Raw genomic sequence first — 26,293 nt, 5'->3', positions numbered from 1 at the left:
GGCTCCACTTTGTCTGGCCCTCTCCAGACCAAATGAATTGGACTCCCTGGAGGGTGGGGCGCAGGCCTGATTTTTTTTTTTTCTTCCTTGATTGATTGATTGGCTGACTTGGGTCTTCGTTGCTGTGCACTGGCTTCCTCTAGTTGCGGTGAGCGGGGTTTACTCTTTGTTGCGGTGCACGGGCTTCTCATTGCGGTGGCTTCTCTTGTGGAGCACAAGCACTAGGCACGCGGGCTTCAGTAGTTGTGGCTCGTGGGCTCTAAGCTCAGGCTCAGTAGCTGTGGCGCACGGGCTTAGTTGCTCCGCGGCATGTGGGATCTTCCCGGACCAGGGCTCGAACCCGTGTCCTCTGCATTGTCAGGCGGATTCTTAACCACTGCGCCACCAGGGAAGTCCCCAGGCACGATTTTTATGTTCCCCAGCCGATTCTAATACTCAGCCAGGGTTGAGAACCAGTGGGATAGAAGGAGGCGACCTGGCTTAGCCGGGGTCTTGTGTGTAACCCGGGATCTCAGCACTGCACTGAGCCGGTGGCGCTGGCCTGCCACAAGCAGGGGCCAGTCTGTTCTCTTTCATCACTGTCTTTTATGCCTGGTGAATTGGAATATGGACTGGGATGCCTGCCAGCACGGAATCACAGAATGTCAGCCCTGAAAGGGACTTATGTGATCATCACCCTTTTTAAAAGCTTATGAATTTAAGAGTCGTATTCATTCTACCTCTGAAATTTGGGGATTTCAGCTATTTCTGAGCCCAGGAGTAAATTGAAATGTTCTCTCTAGTTAGCTCCCAAAGTGGACTCCATTCATTCCTCTCAAAAACCCAAGCTAACAAACACGACAATTACCTTCAACTTAGCACATCTTTTTCTCAGCTAGCAATGCCAAGCCTTACACATCATTGAAAACATCGTCCCACTAATTCAAAGCAAGTCATCAGAGGAACTGGACTATTCAGGCATTGGGTTATGAGGTGACTCTCCATGTGTGAGAGAGAAATCAGGGTACAAAGATAAGCATTGCTCGGACCCCCTTGGCAAATTGGGATCAAAGTTGAGAAATGAACTCTGCCTCCTGACCCTGGACCAGTCATTCTATCACACAGGGCTGCCTGCCGCTAGCTGAGTTCATTTTGCCTTAGGCTTTTTCACTTTACTAACGGGAAAGACCAAGAAATAGTTTCCTCTTTGTGACCATCATATTACGCTCAAATATTCCTGACCACTGGCAGCACAGACCTGTCAAAGCCTGGCTCCTCAAAGCACGGCCATGGACCAGCTGCCTCGGCACCACTTGGAAGCATGTTATAAATGCAGGTTCTCAGGCCCTACTCAGACCTACTGACTCAGAAATGCACTTAACCAGATTCTCAACATCAGAGGTTACAAAGCAGCATAGCGCTGTGTCAAGCCAGATCATTTTAAGACCTATCCCATCTGGTATGATGGGTCTCAGGGTAGCAACAGGGTAAAACTACTTGGGGGCGATGCACAGCTACAGCCCACCTCAACAGCAAGGGGGGATTTAAGGGCAACAGGAGGAAGCTTGTCCCCCAGGGTGGCCATCCATCTCAGCACTTCTCCCAGTCACCCATAAACGTGGGCTTACAGATGTCAATCTTTATCTCCTGGCACTGCTATGTGTGTCCGATTGTGCTGTCTGGGACACCCCTAGCCATTTCTTGTCATGTCTGCAGGAGGTGCCCTATTAAGATTCCTTATTGCTGCGGCCACACCTGGAGGGTGCCAGGGAGACCCGAAGTCAACCAGTTGGGCTGGTGTGAATGCACCAAACAGCCCCACTCACAGTGACTGAGCTGCTGTCCTCGCCGTTGGTGGCCTGGATTCTGAGAATATAGATGGGAGTTGTCTCGTAGTCTGCTTTAGTCACCAGCTGGAGTTCTCCCGTTTGGGGATTAATCCAAAATATGTTTGGGTAGTGCTGGCTGGCCCCTCCGGTGGAGATGGAGTATACGATGCCTCTCTGGGGGAAGTCTTTATCTGTCGCTTGTATCCGTCCAACCCGGGTTCTAGCTGGAAGAATAAAGTACCTGCGATTACCGCTGAGAATAATATCTGAGATTAGTCCTGCTTTGGGGGTGAGAGGAGGAATCAGGAGCAGACACTCTCAGTGCCATGGGCGAAAGACTTTTGGGGGCCTCTTTGCTGTTCAAACTCTGTATGTTTTACATCTTTTAAATTCAAATTACACTAATGACACCCACTAGGAAACTGGCCGTATGATGCAAGCAGTACTGCGAAGTCTAAAAGACAATTCATATCCTCATATAGACTCCAAGCACACCAATTATTACATGATCCTAACGCTGCAAAGAACCTTCACATATACATCTTTTTGCAGCAGTGTTGTCTTTTTTATTTTTCAAATTTTCTATACTGAGCATGGGTTGCTGTTACAAAACCAGATGAAAAACATGATTTTTAAAGGTTTAGCAACAGGATGATTGGAATATTTTTGATTTTTAAATCCTGTTCCATTTTGCTTATTTTGCAAGTCTTGTTGGTGGGCTGCTGGACTTCGGGCTTGCTTGTTTTATAGAAGTTCTTCCTCATAAATTATACTCCTCAAGGGCAGCATCTTCTCTTATTCAACTATATAGAACAGCACTACGTGCTTGACCCAGAGTAGGTGATTAATAATTGTAGCAAGATCTGTGAATTCATAAAAAACCTATTCCTGTTGCACTTATTATTCACTGGATACGGCATAAGGAATCGACAGCGTTTTCTTCAGACCCTCTTTTTGTATTTTGTTTAAAATGTAATGTCAGGAAATGGAGCTCATCATCAAGAGAGAAAACGAAATGAAGAGGAGATCATTTTAGAGGGAGATTTTGGGGTTTGTTTTGTTTAGTTTTTAGTGTAGAAGTATACACAATCCAAGTCTCAAAGACTGTGGTGAGGTCTGATTATTCTAGAGTTAACAGTCTCCCCTTCACTGGGAGAGACGGGGAGAAACCCAGCTGGAGTGGGGAGGAGCCCGCAGAAATCAAGGCATCCTAAAGGGTGGAAAAAGAGGCCTCCAGGGAATCCTTCAAAGGGAGAGAGAAAACATCTTTATTTTGTTTTTAAATGAAAGAAATCTAGAAATGGGAAGCCTTCTCTCTATTTTTAAATTTCAATTCTCTGAGTGAGCTGGATAAAAATCACAGTGGAGACCAAGGGAAAACTTAGGCTGCAAAAAGAGAGGATTAGTTGGAATCAGGCACCCAGACAAAGAGGCAATCAGGGGGTTCAGAGAAATGCAGTTTAATCAACAGTTTTCAAAATCTGGATTTCACCTGAAGGGCTCCTCCACAGTGAGGAGAATTTAAAACGAAGTAAGACATGCAATAACCAGGAATCAGCTGTGAGTCGCTGTGCACACCACCACCAGGGCCTCTGACGGGGAGCCTCCTCCACCCAAGTGCCTCCGGATGAAGGGGTCTATCAAGAGCACTGGAGTCTGTGTCTCGTCGGTTACTTACATGGGCTTAATTCCGACACGGCAAATATGTAGGATGGGCTATCAAAGACAAGAGGAAACTCATTTTCTGGGCTTGTTAGAATATAAATGTAGATATTATCTATAAACGGAAATAGGAAAAATAATTAAATCACAATACAGGCATCCCTCATTCTGTTGCGTTTTACGTATTGCAGTTTGCAGATATTGTGTTTTTTACAGATTGAACATTGTGGCAACCCTGTGTCGAGCAAATCTATCGGCACCATGTTTCCAACAGCGTTTGCTCACTTTGTGTCTCAGGGTCATGTTTTGGTAATTCTCGCAATATTTCAAACGTTTTCCTCATTATTATATTGTTATGGTGATCTGTGATCAGTGATCTTTGATGTTACCATTGCAAAAAGGTTATGACTCGCCGAAGGTTCGGATGATGGTTGGCATTTTTTAGCAATAAAGTGTTTTTTGTTTTTTGTTTTTTTTTGCGGTACGCGGGCCTCTCACTGTTGTGGGCTCTCCCGTTGCGGAGCACAGGCTCCAGACGCGCAGGCTCAGCGGCCATAGCTCACGGGCCTAGCCGCTCCGCGGCTTGTGGGATCTTCCCGGACCCGGGCACAAACCCGTGTCCCCTGCATCGACAGGCGAACTCTCAACCACTGTGCCACCAGGGAAGCCCAGCAATAAAGTATTTTTAATTAAAGTATGTTCATTATGTTTTTAAGACAATGCTATTGCACACTTAACAGATTACAGTATATAGTGTAAATATAACTTTTATATGCATTTGGAAACCAAAAAAATTCACGTGACTCTCTTTATTGCTTTGTGCCAAGCCAAAGAGTTTGAATGTGAACTTGACAGCTATGGGGAGACACTCAAGGGCTTTCAGCAAGAAGTAATACGGTGGCATTTGCGTTTCCTGAAAATCACTGTCAGAAATGTGGTGGATGCGTTGGAAAGGGACAAGACTAAAGGTGGGCAGAAAGACTCTTGAAACACTCTTGGTGTTGTAATTCAGCTCTGATAGAGGAGGTTCTGCATTAGAGCAATACTAGTGGGATGGAGGTGCAGTGGAGTTGGGGGGAAGGCAGCAGATCCTTACTAAAATCCTTAGATTTTAGTTGTAGGTGACACAGAAGAAAGGACTTGGAGACTGATTAACTGTTCTTGGTGAAGGACAGGAGGAGGCTGGGCTGATTCCGAAGTATTGGGGCTTTTGGAATTCTCCTTTTGAACATAAATACATCCCCAGCCCAAGCCCAAGCATTGCCCAGCACAGTTTAGTCACTGCTACTCAAGGAAGATGCTTCATGAAATAAACCAAAATGATACTTGCTTTTATAGTAAGGAGGGGCAACATCCTGCACCTGGATTATCACAGTGTATTTATTGCCGGCTGCTAGATTACTTGAATTTTCATAATCTAGATCACCTATCAACTAGATTAAAACAGAGACATCAGATTACACAGAATAAACAATACTTTTAATTGAACTGACATTTTCATGTACTGTTAGTGGACATGTAAATTGCAAAACCTTTCTGGAAAGCACTTTTTCCCATAGGAGGAGCTTTAAAAAGTTATGTCCATACCTTTGCTCACTGCTAGAGAACTTATTTGAAAGAATTTATCAGGAGAGAGAATCTGTTTAAAGATGTTCATCAAGCACTATTGCCCAGCATAGGCTCAAGATTTCAGGTTAAGTCAAAGAGAAGCATGATACAGAATCCTACATGCAAGGTTATTTCCATCATTTAGAATACTTATGCATATATATATAGACGATACATAAAATCTATGCATAGGGAAGAAGACAAGAAAGAAATATATCAACATGTTAATAGTGGTTATTACTGAATAGTAATGCCTTTCTGTGTTTCCTACATTTTCTACAGTGAACATGTATTAATTTCTCAAACAGAAAAAAAAAAAGTTATTTTTGGTTGACACAGTGAATAAAATTGGTACGACTTTTTGGGGGATGGGAGGTGGAGAAGGGGGTGTTTGAGAGGATGGTTAGTGGGCTGCTTGCTCTTCTTCCTGAGGCTTTATCTCTGATGCAAAGATCTCCCCCATCAAGACCACCCCCCTGTAAGACCTCCACCTTACCCTGCCCTTCTATATCTCTCCTCCTTTCCCCCCAACCCTCCAGTGGGAACCTTGTTGTTAAATGTCTCACACAGCTCATTGAGACCTGCCTTTTGCTCCCATTCTTTCTCCAATTACATATTTGCCCCAGTGGAGATGCCCCTCTTTTTTGGGTCTCCAGTGGTTCTACATTGCGGAATTCAGCAGGACACACGCATGGCCCTGGCCCTGCTCTCTCTCACCTCACACCTCTATGGCGAGGAATGAGCACTGAAATAAACAAAAGTGCTTGAGCCCAGAGGGCACTGATATGTGACTGTGGAAGCACGCTAACCAGGCAGGCAGCCTGCAAACTGTGAACTATGCAAGAAAGAATCCAATCCTTAGCACCCCAGGCATAACCATGCATAACAAACAATTCCTGGAACTTGGGTAAAATAAAGAGCAAATGGGGAAAACAGAGTCACTATTAAGTTTGTCAGTTACAGTCGCTTGGAGAGGGAGTTACTTTGGAAATTTCTCTCTATGGGGCAGCAAAAGCACTATGCCTGTTAGACCAACTTCCCCAATGCCCTTTCGATGATGCAATGACGGTTAACTGACCACGATTGTCCCAGAGCCAGCTGGATCCTGTAAAAATCTGCTGCCGCTCCCCACTCCGGATGGCGTGGTGAAGTTGAATTGGTTGTTTGGTGCTTTACTGTCATCATCAAAGCAGAACTTGCTCAGGTCCAGAAGCAACGTCCCCTTGGCTGCTCTCTCAGGCACCATAATGCTGGCGAAAAGACACGATTCAATATTTTCCCCCAACAAATAGTGACTGAACATTCCTTCTAACACAGGCCCCAGGCTAGACACCCCGGCTTTCATTTCAATTGAAAGCAAGTCCGTGGTTAAGGCAGTACCTGCCTAACTGGTGTCCCCACTCTGCCCTTGACTCCTTTCAGAGGATTCTTAACACAGCAGCCAGAGGGATCCTGTGAAAATGTCAGATCACGTCGCTCTGCTGCTCCTAAATCGCAAAGGGCTCCTGATTTCATTCAAAGTCGTGACTCTGATCTACAGCATCTTTCATGACGTGCGCCCACCCCTTACTTGTCTGAACTCATCTCCTACTAATTCTTCTTGTTCACTGTCCTTCCACTCTGGCCTCCCTGTGCTCCTGGACACTCCCCAGGCTCTGGCCTCAGGGCCATTGCACTTAACTGCGCACCGCATGGCTTGCTCTTTCCCTATCTTTAGTCTCGAATCAAATGGCACCTTCTCAGGAGGCTCCCTGGCTACCGCAACTAAAATGTCAACGCCCCCAGCCCATTGCTCCCGCTCCCCTTCCCCCCTGTAGGTTTAATGCTTGGTGCTTACCATTTTCCAATATACGATACAGTTTACTTACATATCCTGTTTATCGCCTGTTTGCCCCCAAGAATGTAAGCTCCACAAGACTGGGGATCTCTATCTGCTTTGTTCTTGGCACACTCAACAAATATTTGTTGAATGAATGGTAGCTTATGGGACTAGCACAGGAGTGAAGAAGAATATAAGAGAAATAGAAATTCTGCCCCTGCCTGCAGGAATTGATAATCTGGTTGGGGGGTATTGCTGTACCCCTGCACCCTCCCTCCCCTGCTTAGAGGACTGGAAATTCCTCCACTTGTGTTCTCATGGCTTCAAAGTCATAGAAGGGCCTCCTGACACCTTAGCATCATTCATTCAATAGAGGCTTATTAAAGGTTGAATTCTGGGTCCCAATCTCAGTTCACTCCAGCAGGGAGGCAAATAGTATGCAAATGAGTAAAGCTGCCCCCAAACTCAGAGCCATCTGGTCAAGCCCAGCTTGGAGTGGGAGACTCTGAGGAAGCATGGTAACATCTCCAGACCCATTAAGGGACTTCACAGGTCTCCAGGTTTCAGGTTCTCCATCTGTAAGATGGGCATGTTGATTAGCTTTTGCTACATAACAAACCAGCCCAAAACCTAGTGGCTTAAAACAACAGGCATTTATTCTTTCTTACAACACTAAGGGTTATCCATTCACTCTTTTGGTTCTAGTCCAGCTTGGCTGGTCTCTCCAGTCACTGGCAGCTCGGTGGGGGCTGGATGCTCCAGGATGGCCTCACTCACAGGTATGGTGGGAAGGTGGGTGGTTTCTGCTTCATATTGCCTCTCATCCTCCAGGAGGCTAGTCTGTGCTCTTTGCATGGAGATCTTAGGCTTCCAAAAGTAGCAAGAGAGGGCAAGTCCCACTGCATACACACCTTTCAATCCTTTGCTGCACCATGTTTGTGAATGTTCCGATGGCCAAAGCAATTCACCTGGTCAAGTCCAGATTCAAGGAGTAGAAAGAGATACCCATCTCTTGATGGGAGGAATGGCAAAATCACACTGCAAAGGGGCTCATGTACAGGCAAAGAGGAATTTGTGTGGCTAGTATTTTCTTTCTCTTTTTTTCTCTCTCTCCTTCCTCCCTTCCTCCCTTTCTCCCTTTCTCTCTTTCTTTCTTTCTTTGCCCACCACAATCATGTTTTGCCTTGGGCAGGATTTCTTACAAAAATATATTGGGGATGCCAGGAGAATGTGCCTGGAAGACCTACAGCTGCAGGAATAGAATGACCACAGACCCCAGCTGCTGGGCTATGAAATCCATCACTGTATTTGCAGTGAGGTCGTGTACCAACGACAGAGGAGGGCAGAGATACTAAGGCAGACTCATTCATGTCCTGTGACAGCTGACTTTGGCTCCAGGATTCCCCAATGCCCTAGCCAAGTTCATGGACTGCAGAACAGACTAGAACATTCCCACCCATGCACCCTCCCTCCTTCCTTTACTCAGGTCAGACTTGCATCACGGTCTGATGACCCTCGCAGCCTAGTCTAGCTCTCTCCCCATCTTCTCCCACAGGCATTTCCACTAATAAAAGCCTCGCACATTTAATCCTGTCTTGGCATCTTGTTCTCAGAGCATCAACACGTGTCTCTAATCCTCTGTACTATCACCTCTCTCTGAAACAGAATTATGCTGCTTTCTACATTCCACATCAGCTCTTCATGGCAGCTAAAATGGGCTTAGCAAACATGGAGCCAAGTCTGACGGCAAGGTTGTTTTTGTGCTGCTGAGGATAACTGGGTTTGTTCTGGGAAAGCGGTCCTTCTCACAGGTGTAACTGAATCTCCATGATGTCTCTGTGTCTCAGGAAGACTGGAGTCCGAGCATTTCCATTCTTGTCTTGATGACACGATGTCATGGTTTTACTCATAAATACTTAGAATAGATACTATTTGTTAAATACCAACTATATGTGGTATCCTACCAAACACTTTAAAAACTCTATCTCTAATCCCCTCATCACCTAGAGGTTTGTGTTCTTGTCCCCATTTTACAGATGAAGAAAGATTCAGGGTGGTTTCAAGACCTGTCGCAGAAAGCTGATGTATCCAGGCACCATCCCCTTGTCAGTGTTAAGAGTCACAGTAAATTTTACTTTCGGTTCTATCAATGACTCTCCAGGCCAACAGAGGGTTCAGTGATCTGAGCCTTGATTACAAGTCTGCAGAAGCCGGAAGGTTGCATCACCCAAAGACTCTAGGGTCCTGAAGCCAGACATTTCACGCCCTCCAAAAGAGCCTTCACACTTGGCCCTTTAGGGCCACCTGGCATGTTCTTTTCATTTTCCCCTGCCACTTGGTATTTTTCCCCTAAACGCATGACTTGGAAAACGACTCCCCCCTCATTCATCACTCCCTGCCTCAAAGGCGGGCTGCTTTCACTCCCAGCCATCTGACCACGGTTCCCCCCCCACTTGGAGGTGACAGGCACAGCCGACATCCTCTGCCTTTGGCTCACAAACAGCTTGCGAAGCGCTTTCAGCCAAGCGCCTGACGATTTACAACCATAGCGGCTCTGTCACGGGGCCTTTGATGCCTCCATCAGGGCCTTGGGCTCATTCATCACCAGCCTGGGAAAGCCGCAGGGGCTGTTTCTGTCTCTCGGCCTCCTGAGAGCCTGCATGGACCCATGGGGATGGCAGGGGACCTGGCACAAAGCCACCTGCCTCGTGGGATCCACTGGGTGCTTGACGCCCTCCCAGCCTATTCTACCTGCTCCCCCAGACTCTGCCGCAGGCACTGTGCCAAGAGCCCTGAAGAAAGAGTAAATATTCAGGGACAGGGCTGCCAGAGCCCATGGCAGCGCCAGTGCTGTCGTTTGGCTTGCTTTTGACCTGCCCGGGTGCTTCCACTGTGGTGTGGTGGGAATGGACGAGATGCTAGGCGGGGGAGAGTGGTGGGTGATGCAGGGTCAGGGTTTCCCAGCCCCTCCCTGGAGTATGCAAACGAAGCTGGGGTTTGGGAATAAAACCTTTCACTTCCTGGACTGCTGAGGGAGGAGCCCTTTTGTTGCCCCTCCTCATATCTTGGCTTTTACAGGACAACTGCAAGTTCCTCCCACTGGAAAAGCCCAGAGCTCTCCTGGAACATTGTTTAGAGTTACCTTTAGTAATAAATACAATTAGTTCAGTTACTGGCTGGCATTGACCTTCAAGGCTAATTTGGAGAGAAGATTATCAAAATGTGATTTTACTAGCTAATACGGAATGCAGTTTGTAAACTGTCATCTCACACATCAGGGGACTCTGGACCACAGGAAGCCACAGTACACACTTAGCAGAAATGCACTGAGGGGAGAAAATTGACCAGGAAGATTGGAGATAGCACAGTCCTCTCCAATCATTGATACCCAGAGTTCTTACGCTTCAACTATCTTCCCCCACCTCTTAGGGCAGGAGAACAAAGCGGAAAGCAGGAGGGTCTAGAAGAGCAGGACATGAGGAGAAGAATTTCCCAAGATGCACTGGAGCCACCCAAAGGCACTAGCATAGCTTTAGATTTTCAAAGAAAGTGGAAGAGTGACTCTGTGGATCACCTCTGCTCCATCACAGGGACCAGACTTCTCTTAACAGTGGTGGGTTTGATTTATGCAGAAAATGGTGTGGAAGTCACGGTCCTAACTGTCCATGACAACTGTTCTCACCCATCAAACAGACTCTGTTCTTGGGGTTGGGATAGGAACCTATCACATGGTCAAGGCCATTATTGCTTTGATAGGGGCCTCAGTAAGAAGCAGATGGCAAATTAAGATAATTCCGGGAGGGTTTAGTAAAGGGACTGTTACAACGTGTACACACAGTACATGGGAACTTCAAAGGATGGTCTAGGTCTAGGAAGAGTGGGCCTCCCTTTCCACTGCTAGGCCTCAAGGAGCCAGAGGAGGGAGCAGTTTCTGAAACCGGAACCAGGGACAGAGGGTGCTGTGCGCAGAGGGCGGCCTAATAGGAGCTGAGACCTTCAGGAGGTGGAGGGGCTCATGCCGCTGACAGGGAGGGAGCCAGGGGATAAATACCCTGACTTCTCTCTCCCCCTCATTCCAGGGCTTCCCGTGGGCCAATGGGAAGGTGCAGGGCAAGGGAGCAGTTGATATCCATAGAGGTCAGCCTCCTGGGGCGCAGAGCAGGGTGGGGGAGGCTGGGAGCTAGATCTGAAGAGGCAAGTAGGGTATGTCCAGAACAGGGTTTAGCTGTTTTGATGCCAGGCTCAGGACCACTTGATTCTTAGCACTATACTGGGCATGCCACTGGGGAAAACGGGGGGACATTGAAGAGCATAATAAAGGAGTTTGTATCTCTCTTTTTTTTTTTTTTTTGCGGTACGCGGGCCTCTCACTCTCGTGGCCTCTCCCGTCGCGGAGCACAGGCTCCGGACGCGCAGGCTCAGCGGCCATGGCTCACGGGCCCAGCCGCTCCGCGGCATGTGGGATCTTCCCGGACCGGGGCATGAACCCGTGTCCCCTGCATCGGCAGGCAGACTCTCAATGACTGCGCCACCAGGGAAGCCCCAGGAGTTTGTATTTGTACTGCTTATCCTAGATAATCTTTGTCTAGGGTCCTTTGTCCTTTGCATGGCCACACTATGTATCGGGTCTATGTCCAGAGTTACCTAGAGCTTAAAAAATGAACTTGCAAAACCAAAGATCATCTCAGAGGGAGACTCTTTCCCTAGGGAGATCTTAAAGTGAGACCAGCTCTGGTGTTCAGCTTTGCTCCAGACACAGGACATTCTCTCAGCAAGGGTCACTGTAGAGATGCCCTCCCCACCCCCAGGAGGAACCACCTTCACACTCCCAAGATACTGGAGACTAGTTATTAAGAAACCACAGAGATGAAGCTAACTTGGGGAATTATTCATCTTGTGGCATTGAGACAAAATAGTTAGTGGAAAGACAGTACTGTTTACCAAAAGTCATATTAACCCAGAATCACAAGGGACTTCATTGATTTATTGTTTTTAATTTTTAAATTAAATTAAATTTATTTTTTTATACAGCAGGTTCTTATTAGTCATCAATTTTATACACATCAGTGTATACATGTCAATCCCAATCGCCCAACTCATCACACCACCACCACCACCACCCAGCCACTTTCCCCCCTTGGTGTCCATTCCATTGTTCTCTACATGTGTGACTCAATTTCTGCCCTGCAAACTGGTTCATCTGTACCATTTTTCTAGGTTCCACATATATGCATTAATATATGATATTTGTTTTTCTCTTTCTGACTACTTCACTCTGTATAACAGACTCGAAATCCATCCACGTCTCAACAAATGACCCAATTTCATTCCTTTTTATGGCTGAGGAATATTCCATTGTATATATGTACCACATCTTCTTTATCCATTCGTCTGTCGATGGGCATTTAGGTTGCTACCATAACCTGGTTATTGTAAATAGTGCTGCAATGAACTTTGGGGTGCATGTGTCTCTTTGAATTATGGTTTTCTCTGGGTATATACCCAGTAGTGGGATTGCTGGATCATATGGTAATTCTATTTTTAGTTTTCTAAGGCACCTCCATACTGTTCTCCATAGTGGCTGTATCAATTTACATTCCCACCAACAGTGCAAGAGGGTTCCCTTTTCTCCACACCCTCTCCAGCATTTGTTGTTTGTAGATTTTCTGATGATGCCCATTCTAACTGGTGCGAGGTGATACCTCATTGTAGTTTTGATTTGCATTTCTCTAATGATTAGTGATGTTGAGCAGCTTTTCATGTGCTTCTTGGCCATCTGTATGTCTTCTTTGGAGAAATGTCTATTTAGGTCTTCTTCCCATTTTTGGATTGGGTTGTTTGTTTCTTTAATATTGAGCTGCATGAGCTATTTATATGTTTTGGAGATTAATCCTTTGTCCGTTGATTCATTTGCAAATATTTTCTCCCATTCTGAGGGTTGTCTTTATGTCTTGTTTATAGTTTCCATGCTGTGCAAAAGCTTTTAAGTTTCATTAGGTCCCATTTTTTATTTTTGTTTTTATTTCCATTACTCTAGGAGGTGGATCCAAAAAGATCTTGCTGTGATTTATGTCAAAGAGTGTTCTTCCTATGTTTTCCTCTAAGAGTTTTATAGTGTCCGGTCTTACATTTAGATCTCTAATCCATTTTGAGTTTATATTTTTGTGTGTGGTGTTAGGGAGTGTTCTAATTTCATTCTTTTACATGTAGCTGTCCAGTTTTCCCAGCACCACTTATTGAAGAGACTATCTTTTCTCCATTGTATACCCTTGCCTCCTTTGTCATAGATTAGTTGACCATAGGTGCATGGGTTTATCTCTGGGCTTTCTATCTTGTTCCATTGATCTGTGTTTCTGTTTTTGTGCTAGTACCATATTGTCTTGATTACTGTAGCTTTGTAGTATAGTCTGAAGTCAGGGAGTCTGATTCCTCCAGCTCCATTTTTTTCTCTCAAGACTGCATACAAATTTTAAGATTTTTTGTTCTAGTTCCATAAAAAATGCCATTGGTAATTTGATAGGGATTGAATTGAATCTGTAGATTGCTTTGGGTAGTATAGTCATTTTCACAATATTGATTCTTCCAATCCAAGAACATGGTATATCTCTCCATCTGTTGGTATCATCTTTAATTTCTTTCATCAGTGTCTTATAGTTTTCTGCATACAGGTCTTTTGTCTCCCTAGGTAGGTTTATTCCTAGGTATTTTATTCTTTTTGTTGCAGTGGTAAATTGGAGTGTTTCCTTAATTTCTCTTTCAGATTTTTCATTATTAGTGTATAGGAATGCAAGAGATTTCTGTGCATTAATTTTGTATTCTGCAACTTTACCGAATTCATTGATTAGCTCTAGCAGTTTTCTGGTGGCATGTTTAGGATTCTCTATGTATAGTATCATGTCATCTGCAAACAGTGACTGTTTTACTTCTTCTTTTCCAATTTATATTCCTTTTATTTCTTTTTCTTCTCTGATTGCCATGGCTAGGACTTCTAAAACTAGGCTGAATAACAGTGGTGAGAGTGGACATCCTTGTCTTTTTCCTGATCTTAGAGCAAATGCTTTCAGTTTTTCACCATTGAGAATGATGTTGGCTGTGGGTTTGTCATATATGGCCTTTATTATGTTGAGGTAGGTTCCCTCTATGCCCACTTTCTGGAGAGCTTTTATCATAAATGGGTGTTGAATTTTGTCAGAAGCTTCTTCTGCATCTATTGAGATGATCATATGGTTTTTATTCTTCAATTTGTTAATATGGTTTATCACATTGATTGATTTACGTATATTGAAGAATCCTTGCATCCCTGGGATAAATCCCACTTGATCATGGTGTATGATCCTTTTAATGTGCTGTTGGATTCTGTTTGCTAGTATTTTGTTGAGGATTTTTGCATCTATATTCATCAGTGATACTGGTCTGTAACTTTCTTTTTTTGTAGTATCTTTGTCTGTTTTTGGTATCACGGTGATGGTGGCCTCATAGAATGAGTTTGGGAGTGTTCCTTCCTCTGCAATTTTTTGGAAGATTTTGAGAAGGATGGGTGTTAGTGCTTCTCTAAATGTTTGATAGAATTCACCTGTGAAGCCATCTGGTCCTGGACTTTTGTTTGCTGGAAGATTTTTAATCACAGTTTCAATTTCATTACTTGTGATTGGTTTGTTCATATTTTCTATTTCTTCCTTGTTCAGTCTTGGAAGGTTATACCTTTCTAGGAATTTGTCCATTTCCTCCAGGTTGTCCAATTTTTTGGCATAGAGTTGCTTGTAGTAGTCTCTCAGGATGCTTTATATTTCTGTGGTGTCTGTTGTAACTTCTCCTTTTTCATATCTAATTTTATTGATTTGAGTCCTCTCCCTCTTTTTCTTGATGAGTCTGGCTAATAGTTTATTAATTTTGTTTATCTTCTCAAAGAACCAGCTTTTAGTTTTATTGATCTTTGTTTTTATTTCATTTATTTCTGCTCTGCTCTTTATGATTTCTTTCCTTCTGCTAACTTTGGGTTTTGTTTGTTCTTCTTTCTCTAGTTCCTTTAGGTGTAAGGTTAGATTGTTTACTTGAGATTTTTCTTGTTTCTTGAGGAAGGCTTGTAAAACTATAAACTTCCCCCTTAGAACTGCTTTTGCTGCATCCCATAGGTTTTGGATCGTCGTGTTTTCATTGTCATTTGTCTCTAGGTATTTTTTGATTTCCTCTTTGATTTCTTCAGTGATCTCTTGGTTATTTAGTAACATATTGTTTAGCCTCCGTGTGTTTGTGTTTTTTACATGTTTTTCCCTGTAATTCATTTCTAATCTCATAGCTTTGTGGTCAGAAAAGATACTTGATATGATTTCAGTTTTCTTAAATTTACTGTGGCTTGCTTTGTGACCCAAGATGTGATCTATCCTGGAGAATGTTCAGTGCGTACTTGAGAAGAATGTGTAATCTTCTGTTTTGGGATGGAATGTCCTATAAGTATCAATTAAATCTATCTGGTCTATTTTGTAATTTAAAGCTTCTGTTCCTTATTTATTTTCATTTTGGATGATCTGTTCATTGGTGTAAGTGAGGTGTTAAAGTCCCCCACTATTATTGTATTACTGTTGATTTCCTCTTTTATAGCTGTTAGCAGTTGCCTTATGTATTGAGGTGCTCCTGTGTTGGGTGCATATATATTTATAATTGTTATATCTTCTTCTTGGAAGAGAGCAAAATAAAAATATTTTTTAACAGAGTAAGAAAGTGGAGAAGGGAGATTACAAAGAGGAAAGAAAATGGAAGAGAGGGAAGAAAAAGGATGAGGAAGGAAAATCTCTCACCTAAAGGGACAGTTCAAATCTACTTATATTATTGAGCTGTGTCGCAGGTGCCCACAATCCTTCAGTCCCTGCCAGACTATACCAGAAAAACCAAGCACCCCCAAAGAGGTGACATGCCCACATGTGTCTCAGAAGGCAAATACCTGAAGGTGAACTTGGTACATGTCGAGGGGTTGTCATTAATGTCTTCCACAATGAAGGTTATCTGCTTGCGATTCTCCTGACCCCCAGAGGGTCTATCCTTCACCAGAACCTCCAGAGATATGGCGGGATTTTGTCTTAATTCACCTGCATCTCGGTCTATCCTGCGCGCCACTTGGATGGTCCCAGTCACTGTTAGAAAGCAAAGGTCAGAATATGGCTCTTTGGAGAGAAATGAAGAGTCAAAGGTAGGTGGAGACTTGGAGTACATTTGAAAAGAACATTCTGATGTGAGGACTGGCTTACAAAGAGAATATTCTTTATACAAGTACATTAAAAAAAAAAACCTCATGTAAGTTCCTGTCTTGGACATTGACTGGGGTGTCTGGCCTGATCCTTCTAGAATTTTGCACCTCATGCCTCAGGGTTAGGCCCCCTGGCAGCTGTCCTTGCCTGTCATTCATTGGACTGATAGACAGCTGACTCCAACCCCTGAGTTCTCTTTCTGGAGAATTTGTAACTGGGAGACACAAGTCAGGTTCCTAGTGGAGCTACAGATAAGATGCCAGAACTCTAGCTGCTGAGGTCACTGGAGCAGCACTGCTTCCCATCCTTCCTGTGCCCTGACTGTTTACTCTTTCTCATGAGATATGCAGTATCCTGGTGATAGGTGTCCCCTACTTTTTTTTTCTCTTGCTTGGTTTGGCTGGCCTTAGTTTCTGTTACTTGCAACCAAAGAGTCTTAATGAATATACTACAAAAAAACCCACTGTATTTGTTAAAAGCTCAATTTGCAATACTCGAATGAACAGAATTCTAAACCACAGTTGTCCATCCTGCCATGATCACTGGAGTGAGGTCCTCAATGACAGACAGCACCGCCTTTGCCCGCCTCTCCTGGGCACAGGTAAACTTTGCCCTAAAGCCTATGGGACGAGTAACACATTGTCTTTTTGGGATTGTCCAGTGCTGGCCTCCACAAAATCATTATGTAAAGTTAAGTCCTTTTGGGTGATGTGACAGGGATTTATGAGGTGTATAGTCTAGGAGTAGGGAAGAGCGCAGCCTTTGGAGTCGGGCAGCTTTGATTTGTATCGCTGCTTCACAACCTACAAGCTGTGAGACCTTGGATGAGTCACTTAACCTGTCCGAGTTTCTCTCCAAGCCTCAGTTTCCTCATCTGTAAAATGTGGATTATGGTAGTTCATTGGGTTGTTCTGCTGGGTACTTAAGATAGAATGCATGTGGATCACTCAGCATCCTGCCTGGTATGGACTAAAAGATGGTCATTAAGAGGGAGAAACTCTCCTTCTCTGCACCAAGATACTTAGATGGGAAAATCTCCCAGGAATCCAGCAGATGGATGTATCAATAGATTGACGCAATCCAATATGGTAACCACTAGCCACACGTGGCTCTTTAGCTCTTGAAATGTGGCTAGGCCAAATTGAGATGCAGTAAGTATAACACACAACGGATTTCAAAGAATTAATATCTCATGAGTAACTTTAAAATCTTGATTACAAGTTAAAGTGATAATATTTTGGATATATTGGGCTAAATAAAATGCCTTGTTAAGATTAATTTCACCTGTTTCTACTTTTTGTGGCCACTTTAAAATTACATGTGTGGCTTCCACTGTATTTCTTCTGGACAGTGCTGGTCTGAATCCTCTGTTCAGGAGACTTCAAGGTACCCTCAGGATAGTGAACTCATCCATCCTTAGATGGCCACCTGCCTCAAAGGTGGAGTGGTGATACAGCTGATGATACAGCTGTCGACACAGGGCCCTGTTCAATGTCCCCAAACCTTATGCCAGCTGCTTTTAATGCACCTATTACAGGAAATTCCCTGGTGGTCCAGTGGTTAGGAGTCCATGCTTTCACTGCCGGGGCCTGGGTTCAATCCCTGGTCAGGGAACTAAGATCTCCAAAGCCATAAGGTGCAGCCAAAAGAAAAAATACACCTGTTACCCCGATAACTTACGATAGTCTAGACGGAAAGGCATGCCCCAGACCAGAAGACAGAGAAAATATTTGTAAAACAATCCAAATGGCTGAATTAAAGGATGCACATAAGGATGTGTGTGTGTGTGTGTGTGTGACTTACACTGATTGATCATGAAATAGCTGTTGACAGTAGTGATGCTGTAGAAGAGGAAGCTGGTAAAACCTTTATCATCAGGGTCCTCAGCTGTGATATTGGCCACAATTGCTCCTGGACCCAGCTCCTCGGGAATCATGTACACGTGCGTTGGGCTGGAACAGAAATACAGCAGACACAGCTCATTTCAGGGGCACAGGAGGGTGGAGTCTGGGAGGTGGGTATTTTAGTTCGTGCTAAATATAGCGCGGAGCTGTTGGAGTTGCATCAATGTGTTGGGGAGGGAGAGCTCAGCAGCTGAAAGGAGGGGTGACTGGCTTTTGTGTTGCCACAGATCACATCCCTGTGGATGCAAAGAAGTTGCCATGCTGTGATGGCAACGATTTATACCAGCCACGGTCCCTGACTCCACGCAGGCCTGATGCCCTTTCAGGTCAGCCTTGGCATTAACATCTTTTAAAATAAGGATAGTCGGCCTGTCCAGCTGTCTTCTCTTCTCCCAGTTCGTGTGCAGAATTTTCCTGAATTCTTTTAAAAATCCCTCTGGACACAATATCCAAAACTATAACTTCCTGATGCCCACACCATGGCTGCCCCCAGAAGCTGATTACATTGTGAACCTTCTCTATCCCAGGGCCTCTGCTCACTTTTTATTTCTGCCCCCCCTTTTTTTTTTGTTCTGAGGAGGCAGAATTTACACACAGAACGTGTATGCCTTTCCAAGTTGCGTTAACCGTGAGGTCAGCTCTCTGAAGGGAGAAATGAGCCCCACTGGCAGAAGCTAAGGTCAGCGTGCTGCCCTCCAAGGATGACTTCTTACAAAGTAAGCCCAAACTGCTAACTTACGCACCTTCCTCAGACCTCTGCTGCCTTGGAAAAGGCCCGAAACCAGACAGATACGTTTGAGGTTTTAACTGCACAACCTGCGTAAATTGAATAATTTTGAATGTACCAAAGGAAGCTTATTGTTTAAAATAACACTGCAGGAAGTCCTTTTGTGGAGGGAAAATCACTTCAGTGGGACAAATAGTCATCTTTAATTTACCAGTTTCCTAAATTTGGGTTTTCCCTTGTGGGATTGTCTTTAAGAGGGGAATGAATACTCTACCTCAGATCTAAAGGATTGCGTTCATTTCATGAGCTCAGAAGGTCTCTGCGGTTCTGTCCCATCCTCTGTAGGGCCAGAGGGAGGAGAAAGGGGCGGGGACCTCCAGGGGAGTCAGAGGCAGGCTGAGAACAGCTGGAACCAGGGCCTGCCCAGCCAGGCTGCTCTCGGGATCCTGGGCCGGCCCCCACCCCTGGGGCGACCTCCTGTAGGCTCGCTCCATTGATGGGGGACAGTAATCTTGTTCAGGCCAAGAAGCCACTTCAGTGCTCTGGACCTCTCACTACCAGGGGTCCCACAGAAGCTGCCGTTTGTCCATTTACTTACCTGGCACACACCGTTGTCAGGGAATCCGTGCCGCCCACCAGTGGGTCCAGGGATGGACAAAGTGGGAGGCAGCCGAGGAGGCGGGGTGGCAGGAACCAAAAGCAGAGCCAGAGGAGAGAGGGGGACAGCCCTGGCTCCCCAGGCTGGACTAAGCCCTTATTCCACTGTGTGAGAGACCCTTTTTCTCACGTATTGGATTTTTTCCTTTGGCTGCATTGAGGGGCTTCCGTTAATTTCCAACAGAGATCACTAAGACACTGTGCGACCTTCACAGCCTCGCCTTTGCTACCCCAGGGGTTGTCCCCGCCTTCCTAACTGCCTTCCTGAGCATGCTGGGTCCTCCGGCCACTCCAGACCACTGAATCAGGAGCCAGAGTTTCACCAGATGTGCGGGGTCGGGGGCGGGGTAGCACTTTAAAGTTTGAGAAGGACTATTATGAGGAGTCACCAGAGGTGACAGCCAGAGGCTCCCAGCCTCTCATAGGACAGACAGAGGACACCTTGGGAGAGAAATTCCCTCCCTCCCACCCTCCTTCTTCCCTCTAAGACAGTGGTTCTCAGCTGCAGATGATTAGGTTGTTTGTCACAACTAGAGGAGCAGGCTGCTATCGGCGTGTAGTGAGTCGAGGCCAGGGATGCTGCTAAACAGCTACGATGCCCAGGACAGCCCCACCGCAGGAAGTATCCCGCTGCAAACGTCAGGAGTGCAGCTGTTTAGGACCCTCATCTGCGGGCTCCTCCAGTCCACACTGGGCGCTCCGGGAAATCAGGTCCTCGTGAAGAGGACTGATCAGGCTGTTGGTGAAGACACAACTCCCCGGGTACAACATCCTGTCCTTGGCTGACTTGATATTGAGCCTGGCAGAAGATAAAATCTGTGGTTTATTTGGTTTGGGGATCCAAGACCCAAGTATGTATAAAATATCACTTAACTTAGAAGTGTTATCCTCAAACCACAGTAGAAATCTGTTCAAATGCGGTGAAGCCAGGACCCCTGCAGCCCCCCCGACAGGGGAAAGCTCTGATATCACTAATTCCCACACTCTTCTCCCCTTGACACTGGCTCACCAGAGCCTGGACCCAGGGCCACACTCAGGGGAAAGGGTGTGAATCCAGGATGACCTGGGATGGCTTCTGTAAGTCCATAAAGTGTGTCTACACTGCCTCGCGCCAGGTTGAAAAGGACTGTGAATGAATGCAAAAGAAATGGGCAGAAGGGGAGAAAGACCCACCTGCCTGACTCTAAAACAAAGTTCTTTGCAAGAATAGTGAGCACTGTTTGCGAGGTAGAGGGTGAATGTAAGTCGGGTACTCTTATAATAAACTGCCCGACTTTCATAATGGCAGCATCCTGGAGTGCACATCACGAGAACATGAAACGTTCAGCATTTGTCACCACCCAGGAGAAAAATGGTGAGGCATTTTCAACAGCAGAAATAGTACTTGCTTTGGTTGTATTTCATTGCAGGACCTTAACAAATAGTAGAGATAGAAGAGTTGTTTCCACATTTTGCATTTCTAACTTCACACTCAAACTCAGTCTACTTGAGTCCATTTGAGGATTTAATTTTGTTCATCCTGAATTAAATAACTTATGGTTAGTCCTAGCACTGATTTGGGAGAAAAGAAGGATGATGGTTCAAGGGAACCAGGAAACCCTCAAAGTTAGTACCTAGTTTGAAACTGAGCAAACTTGTTGAAAGTGAGGATGGCTGAGGGACTAGCTTGGCTCTAATTGAGCAGCCCTGGCAAAGTAGGGCAGCCATCCTGCCCCAAATCCTGCCTCACATCCTTCTAGATCACAGGCTCTCCCAGACCCATCCTTACCAACATCCAGGGAACACTGTTTGAAATTAAGTCGACTGTTTTTTTAAAAAATGGTTAGACAGTCACAGAGGTCATGCTTCCTTGTCTGGGATGGAGGTTCATCTCTCAAACCAAAAATGAGAACCAGAGTTCCAGAGCAATCTCTGGGGGACCCCAATAAACAGCCAGGGTCATGTTCCCTTTCTGCTGAGGCCAACTGCTTTATTTTGGAAGATGTAGTCCAAACCAGATGGCCTACACGTTCTGCCCCTTGGGCGAACTGATTATTTTCCCCTTTGCAGGCCCATTAGTCTGCTTTCCCACCTCACAGACTGGGGGTGTGGAGAGGGCATCGCAGAACGTGTCAGCTCTAGCCCCACCGCCATCGCCTTCCTCTGGGGGATCACTGATGAATCCGCATTGCTGTGTTGGCCAATACTTGAGTCCGAATCCAGGCTGGGATGTCACAATTATTTATAAACTGCCTGTACTGTGTTCCTGGAAGAGCCCGTCAGCAGAAATGCACTGCACCGTCCTGCTGAGCTTAACCTGGCAACAAGCATTTTGTGGGAGTGCCTCTGCTGCTGCTCCCTCCATGTTGACACTCAGCAACTGGGCTGTAGACTGTGATAACGTCCAGAAGTTTCACAATTGTGGTGCGTTTTGCCAAAAGGCACTTGGTTAGCCTGTGAGTGGAGTTGCTTTAATACCTCAATCTCGGAATACTTTTGCAAGCATTCTACATAGGTCTGGGGCCCAGTGGCTTTTCGTTGGTGGAGTCTCCCGAGCTGAATGTATTCCATGAATACAGTGAACCCAGGCAGGGGAGTTTGCCAGTTTTCTTGTGGCTGGTTCCTGAGCCTGGCTCAGCAACTGTGGGGTACGGTGGGGGGTGGAGTCTTGTAACCAGTAACCAGGCTGTTTGCAGGGTCACATGCCAGCTCAGAATCCCATCTCCCCCTCCTAAATCCTTGTCTGTGACAGGCTCTGGTCTCGCCTTTGTGCCTGGGCTGGTGCTGGGCACATTCCCACAGGCTGCCTCTACCAGATTCACTTACCTTCCTCACATCTGTTGGATGGAGGAGCTGCCAGACAAGGCAGATCTCCTTTCTGAATCCACCACAACAGGAGGAAACTTAGAGCACCCAGCAGTGGGCAGGCCCCTTAGGCACCATCGAGACAGCCCTTTCCTCAGTCGGAGAGGATGACCTCCTGACAGTGGGCTTTATGGAGCCTGGACTGATGACGTGCTCTAGGATTCTGCCGTTATTAGTGGTGAGCCTCCTATCCTACGAGTACCCGCCTTCTGCCTTCTGCATGTGCCCAGTGGCATGCCTTGCACCAGGGGCGTGGTGTCTGGCCTCCACCCCTTCCCCACCATACCCAGAATCCCATGGTGCACACGTCTGTGGGGTGTGGAGACGGGGGGAACAGAGGTGGAAGATGTTAAGTCTGGAGGTCCAGGTAAATGAGCCTCTTACCTCTCCTCCAGGCCAGAGCAAAGGGCAGCCCTCTGCCTTGCATGAAGTGTGTCTGAGGCAGCTCAGCCACTTAAGAGACATGGTACCCCCCGGCCCACGGAGACCCCCTCCCAAGCCCTCAGGCCTACCTGGTAAAGCGAGGGATCTCATCATTGATATTCACAATGTTCACCTGCAGCTCCATGGAGGCTCTGAGCCCTTGGCTATCTCTCACTTCCACGATGAGATGGTACCTGTCAGAAAACAGCCCAAGTCAGGGAGTCAAGCTTTGCTGACATGACTGCAAATGGGGTAGGGGGAGGGAGGGAGGAAAGTGTCCGTCCCCTTTCTGGCCACCCCCCTCCATATCCCCCTGCAGAGTCAGATCTGCTAGGTCTACCCTTCTTTCCTCATCTCTAAAACCCCACCCCTCCATTTCTCATCCTATAGTTATTACTGACGGCTGCCATCTCCCGCCCGCCACGTTGCACACCCTTTCTCCATCCTCGCTCCCGTTATCTTGGCAAAGTGCCTCATCCACCCACGTAAGGAAACTGAGGCTGCCATGGATTAGATAACTAGCCCTGCTTCTCACACCTGCTGCAGATCCCAGAGCCAAACCTGTGTGGACCCCAAGGCCTGTGTGTTTTCACCCTCAAGCCCTGGCTACTCCTCATCTCTTTCCCCAGAGGCCTGCTCACCTCCACCATTCTGCTCTGATGTCGGCGAACAGCTCTGACAGCTGCCTCTCCAGAGCCAGAAGGGCATCTGAGGCAGTCCTCCGGATGCTTCAGGGGCCCCCTCCCACACCTTCGATCTTGTGATCCAGAGATGTAGATTTTGGGTGGGAAGGAGGCCTTCAGATAATGGCCTTACTCCTGATCCCTCTTTGGAGCTCACTACCCTCTGAACCTAGCAGCAAGGCAACAGACCACTCGGGCCTCCGCAGCTGCCCTCAGTCTGCACTAGGCCTGTTCCTTAGACACTCAGATAAAAGGTACTTCAAGCAAAGTCATTGGCAAAGGCTACCTGCTGTGTCCTGCTTCAAAGTCAAATTCTGTTGTGGAGAAGAGGGTCCCATTAGCAGACATTCTGAAACTCTTTGAAGGGGAAATCAGAAAATACTAAAAAACAAGGAAAAAAATATTACTGAGCACACCTACGTAGCTTTCCCCAAGAGATGAGTTTGTTCACTTCCCATTTTATATTCTTGGCCCGTGCAACTTTTTCTTTTTTTTTTTTAAAGGGCACGCTATTTATTTATTTATTTATTTTTGGCTGTGTCGGGTCTTCGTTTCTGTGTGTGGGCTTTCTCTAGTTGCGGCGAGCGGGGGCCACTCTTCATCGCGGTGCGCGGGCCTCTCACTGTCGCAGCCTCTCTTGTTGTGGAGCACAAGCTCCAGACACACAGGCTCAGTAGTTGTGGCTCACGGGCCTAGTTGCTCCGCGGCATGTGGGATCTTCCCAGACCAGGGCTCGAACCCGTGTCCCCTGCATTGGCAGGCAGATTCTCAACCACTGCGCTACCAGGGAAACCCTCGCGCAACATTTTTGATGTATCAGGATGAGGCCCAAATGGGCAGTTCTCAGGCTTAATGGTTCTTGATTCAAGAAGGCTCTGGATCAGTTGGTCTGAGCCTCTGACCCTGATCGGCTACACCCTGAGAAGCTGGTCACTAGATCCTGCTTCAATTACAGAAAATACACATAAACAGCTCCCTGCTTCTGAGTCCAGCATACTTATCCCCATCACTGTATTCTCACTTCTGCTTCCCAGGACAACTTCTGGCTTTGATTTGGTGTCTTGGCTTTAACCAACACTCTTTCAACACAGCTCCCATGCATTAGGAAATAGGACAGTACTAAAGCAAATACGATCTGGTCTCTTTCCTTAAAAGAACCCAGGATACGGTGCGGTGTGAAAATGTTCACAAAGCATCATTCATTACAATGATGGCAGGGAAAAGGAAAGAGACAAGTGTTAGAGAGAATGAACCTTAGCAGGTACTAGAGTCCAAGTTGGAAGCTGGTTTGGGATGTAGACGCGTTTTTTAACATCCCATCTCAGGGCTATGGCCTCTGGTCAAGCCTTTGCACATCCTGGGGAGTTGAGGGTCTGTCCTCCTTGGTTCCCAGTGCTCAGCCCAGCTGTCTTGAGGACCCCTTGCCCAGCACCAGTTGCTCAGATAAGGACACAGGCTTCTTTGCACATCCCACTGAGGGCCAGCCCATAGGAGGCCCACCCCTGTCCGTCCACGGGCGCTTGTCAGAATAGCTTCCTTGCTCCCATCGTGGAGTCAAGAAGCAGGGGAAGACCCTGGATCAGAAGAGCTGAGTCCAAGCTCTGGTTCTCACCTCAGAACCTGGGACAAGTCCCTTCCTTGCCTGTAACTTAGGGCTGAGTCCACCAACAGCTCGTCCGCATTATGGTAAGGATTAAATCGGAAGGCACACTGGAAAACGTGAAGGGCTGCGCGGCAACACGTGAGGCTTACGTATTTATAGCCATCTGTTCCAAAGGGCTTTAAGGGCAGAAGGTTTCATTATTTCCCACTAGGGTGAGGGATGATCTCTGGATCAGATCATAAGTGGAGGTTATGCAACCAGAGCCACAGCCCCTGAAGTCTAGAATCAAAGGAAACGTCAGCCGAGCTTTCCAACCCAGTGATTTGCTGTGTTGTGATCGCAGCTGAGCTCCCCGTAGAGGAGAGAGAACGCACAGAAAATAGATGAAAGCTCTCCTTTGGGGCCAATGAAAGATTTTTAAACGATTTTTTAAAGTGTTTACTGTCCGTTTGTTATTTAATAACATTTTTCTAATTGTAATGAACATATTTTTAACCAAAAAACTGGGACCAAAAAGTCTAAAAAAGAAAATATTAATCACCTGTAAAATCTCATCGTTTTCATGAAGTCTTCTGTTCTTTTCTATGCAAACATATGCCCTCCAAAAAATTGAGATGATGTTCTAACCACAATTATAATATTTTGTTCTTTTTATTTATAGCTTGAGCATTGGCCCATATTCTTGTCTCATTTTATAGACTGGTTGGTTAATGATGATATGGCCTTCTACTGTAAGGGCTTATTTTACTAAGTCTTTCTTGCTGGTTACTTAGGTGCTTCCAACCCATTTTTAAGAGGAAATATTTGGCCAATGCCAAGAAGTGCCCTTCTCCCAGCTACCCCGCCCTCCAAATTGTATAAGCACCTTGACAGCACTCAGAGGTGTGATGTTTAAATCCCAAGCCCCCCACCAACTCTCCAGCTCACTGCCCGGGCCTGCAGCTGGCAGCGCGTGGAGCTGTCCTGGCTCTGTGAGCAGAGCCTTTCCTGCAGAGAATCCTCACGTATCCACATGTCAGAGGCTCAAGCTGGATGTGCTGGAATGGCAGAGTTCAGAGACCCCGGCAAGGCATTTACTATATGCACCTGAATCGGGATGCCTTTCCACATGTGTTTTAAAATGCTCTAGGAGATAGGAGATAGGAGCTGGTTGTTTCCCAAACAGTGCAAGGTCTTGGGATATGGAGATGACAGACAGCCCTGCTCTGCCAAAGATGATGGTCAATCGAAGGAAGATACAGAGAAGATGTGGGACAGGTGCTCCACAAGGGATAAATATAGGATATTAGGGCAACAGAGAAGGCAGCCTCTTA

The 26,293-nt window shown here is 46.2% G+C and overlaps 1 protein-coding gene across 1 annotated transcript in view; it reads right to left on the bottom strand.

The window, feature by feature from the left end:
* Window positions 1-26,293, bottom strand: part of CDHR3 (cadherin related family member 3) — a gene marked incomplete at both ends in the record, with an annotated part of 68,659 nt that overhangs the window by 11,265 nt on the left and 31,101 nt on the right. Inside the window, 8 exons of the mRNA XM_082661878.1 lie at window positions 1,806-2,032; window positions 3,487-3,585; window positions 4,786-4,903; window positions 6,157-6,328; window positions 15,836-16,025; window positions 17,943-18,091; window positions 22,784-22,888; window positions 23,664-23,758. Of these exons, the coding sequence (XP_082518004.1) occupies window positions 1,806-2,032; window positions 3,487-3,585; window positions 4,786-4,903; window positions 6,157-6,328; window positions 15,836-16,025; window positions 17,943-18,091; window positions 22,784-22,888; window positions 23,664-23,758 (1,155 nt within the window). The remainder of the gene's footprint in view (window positions 1-1,805; window positions 2,033-3,486; window positions 3,586-4,785; window positions 4,904-6,156; window positions 6,329-15,835; window positions 16,026-17,942; window positions 18,092-22,783; window positions 22,889-23,663; window positions 23,759-26,293) is intronic.

The sequence above is a fragment of the Grampus griseus genome, assembly GCF_964374135.1.
Source record: "Grampus griseus genome assembly, chromosome: 9".
Lineage (NCBI taxonomy): Eukaryota > Metazoa > Chordata > Mammalia > Artiodactyla > Delphinidae > Grampus > Grampus griseus.
The sequence above is the reverse complement of the archived record's forward strand: the minus strand, read 5'-3'. Positions and strand labels throughout refer to the sequence as shown.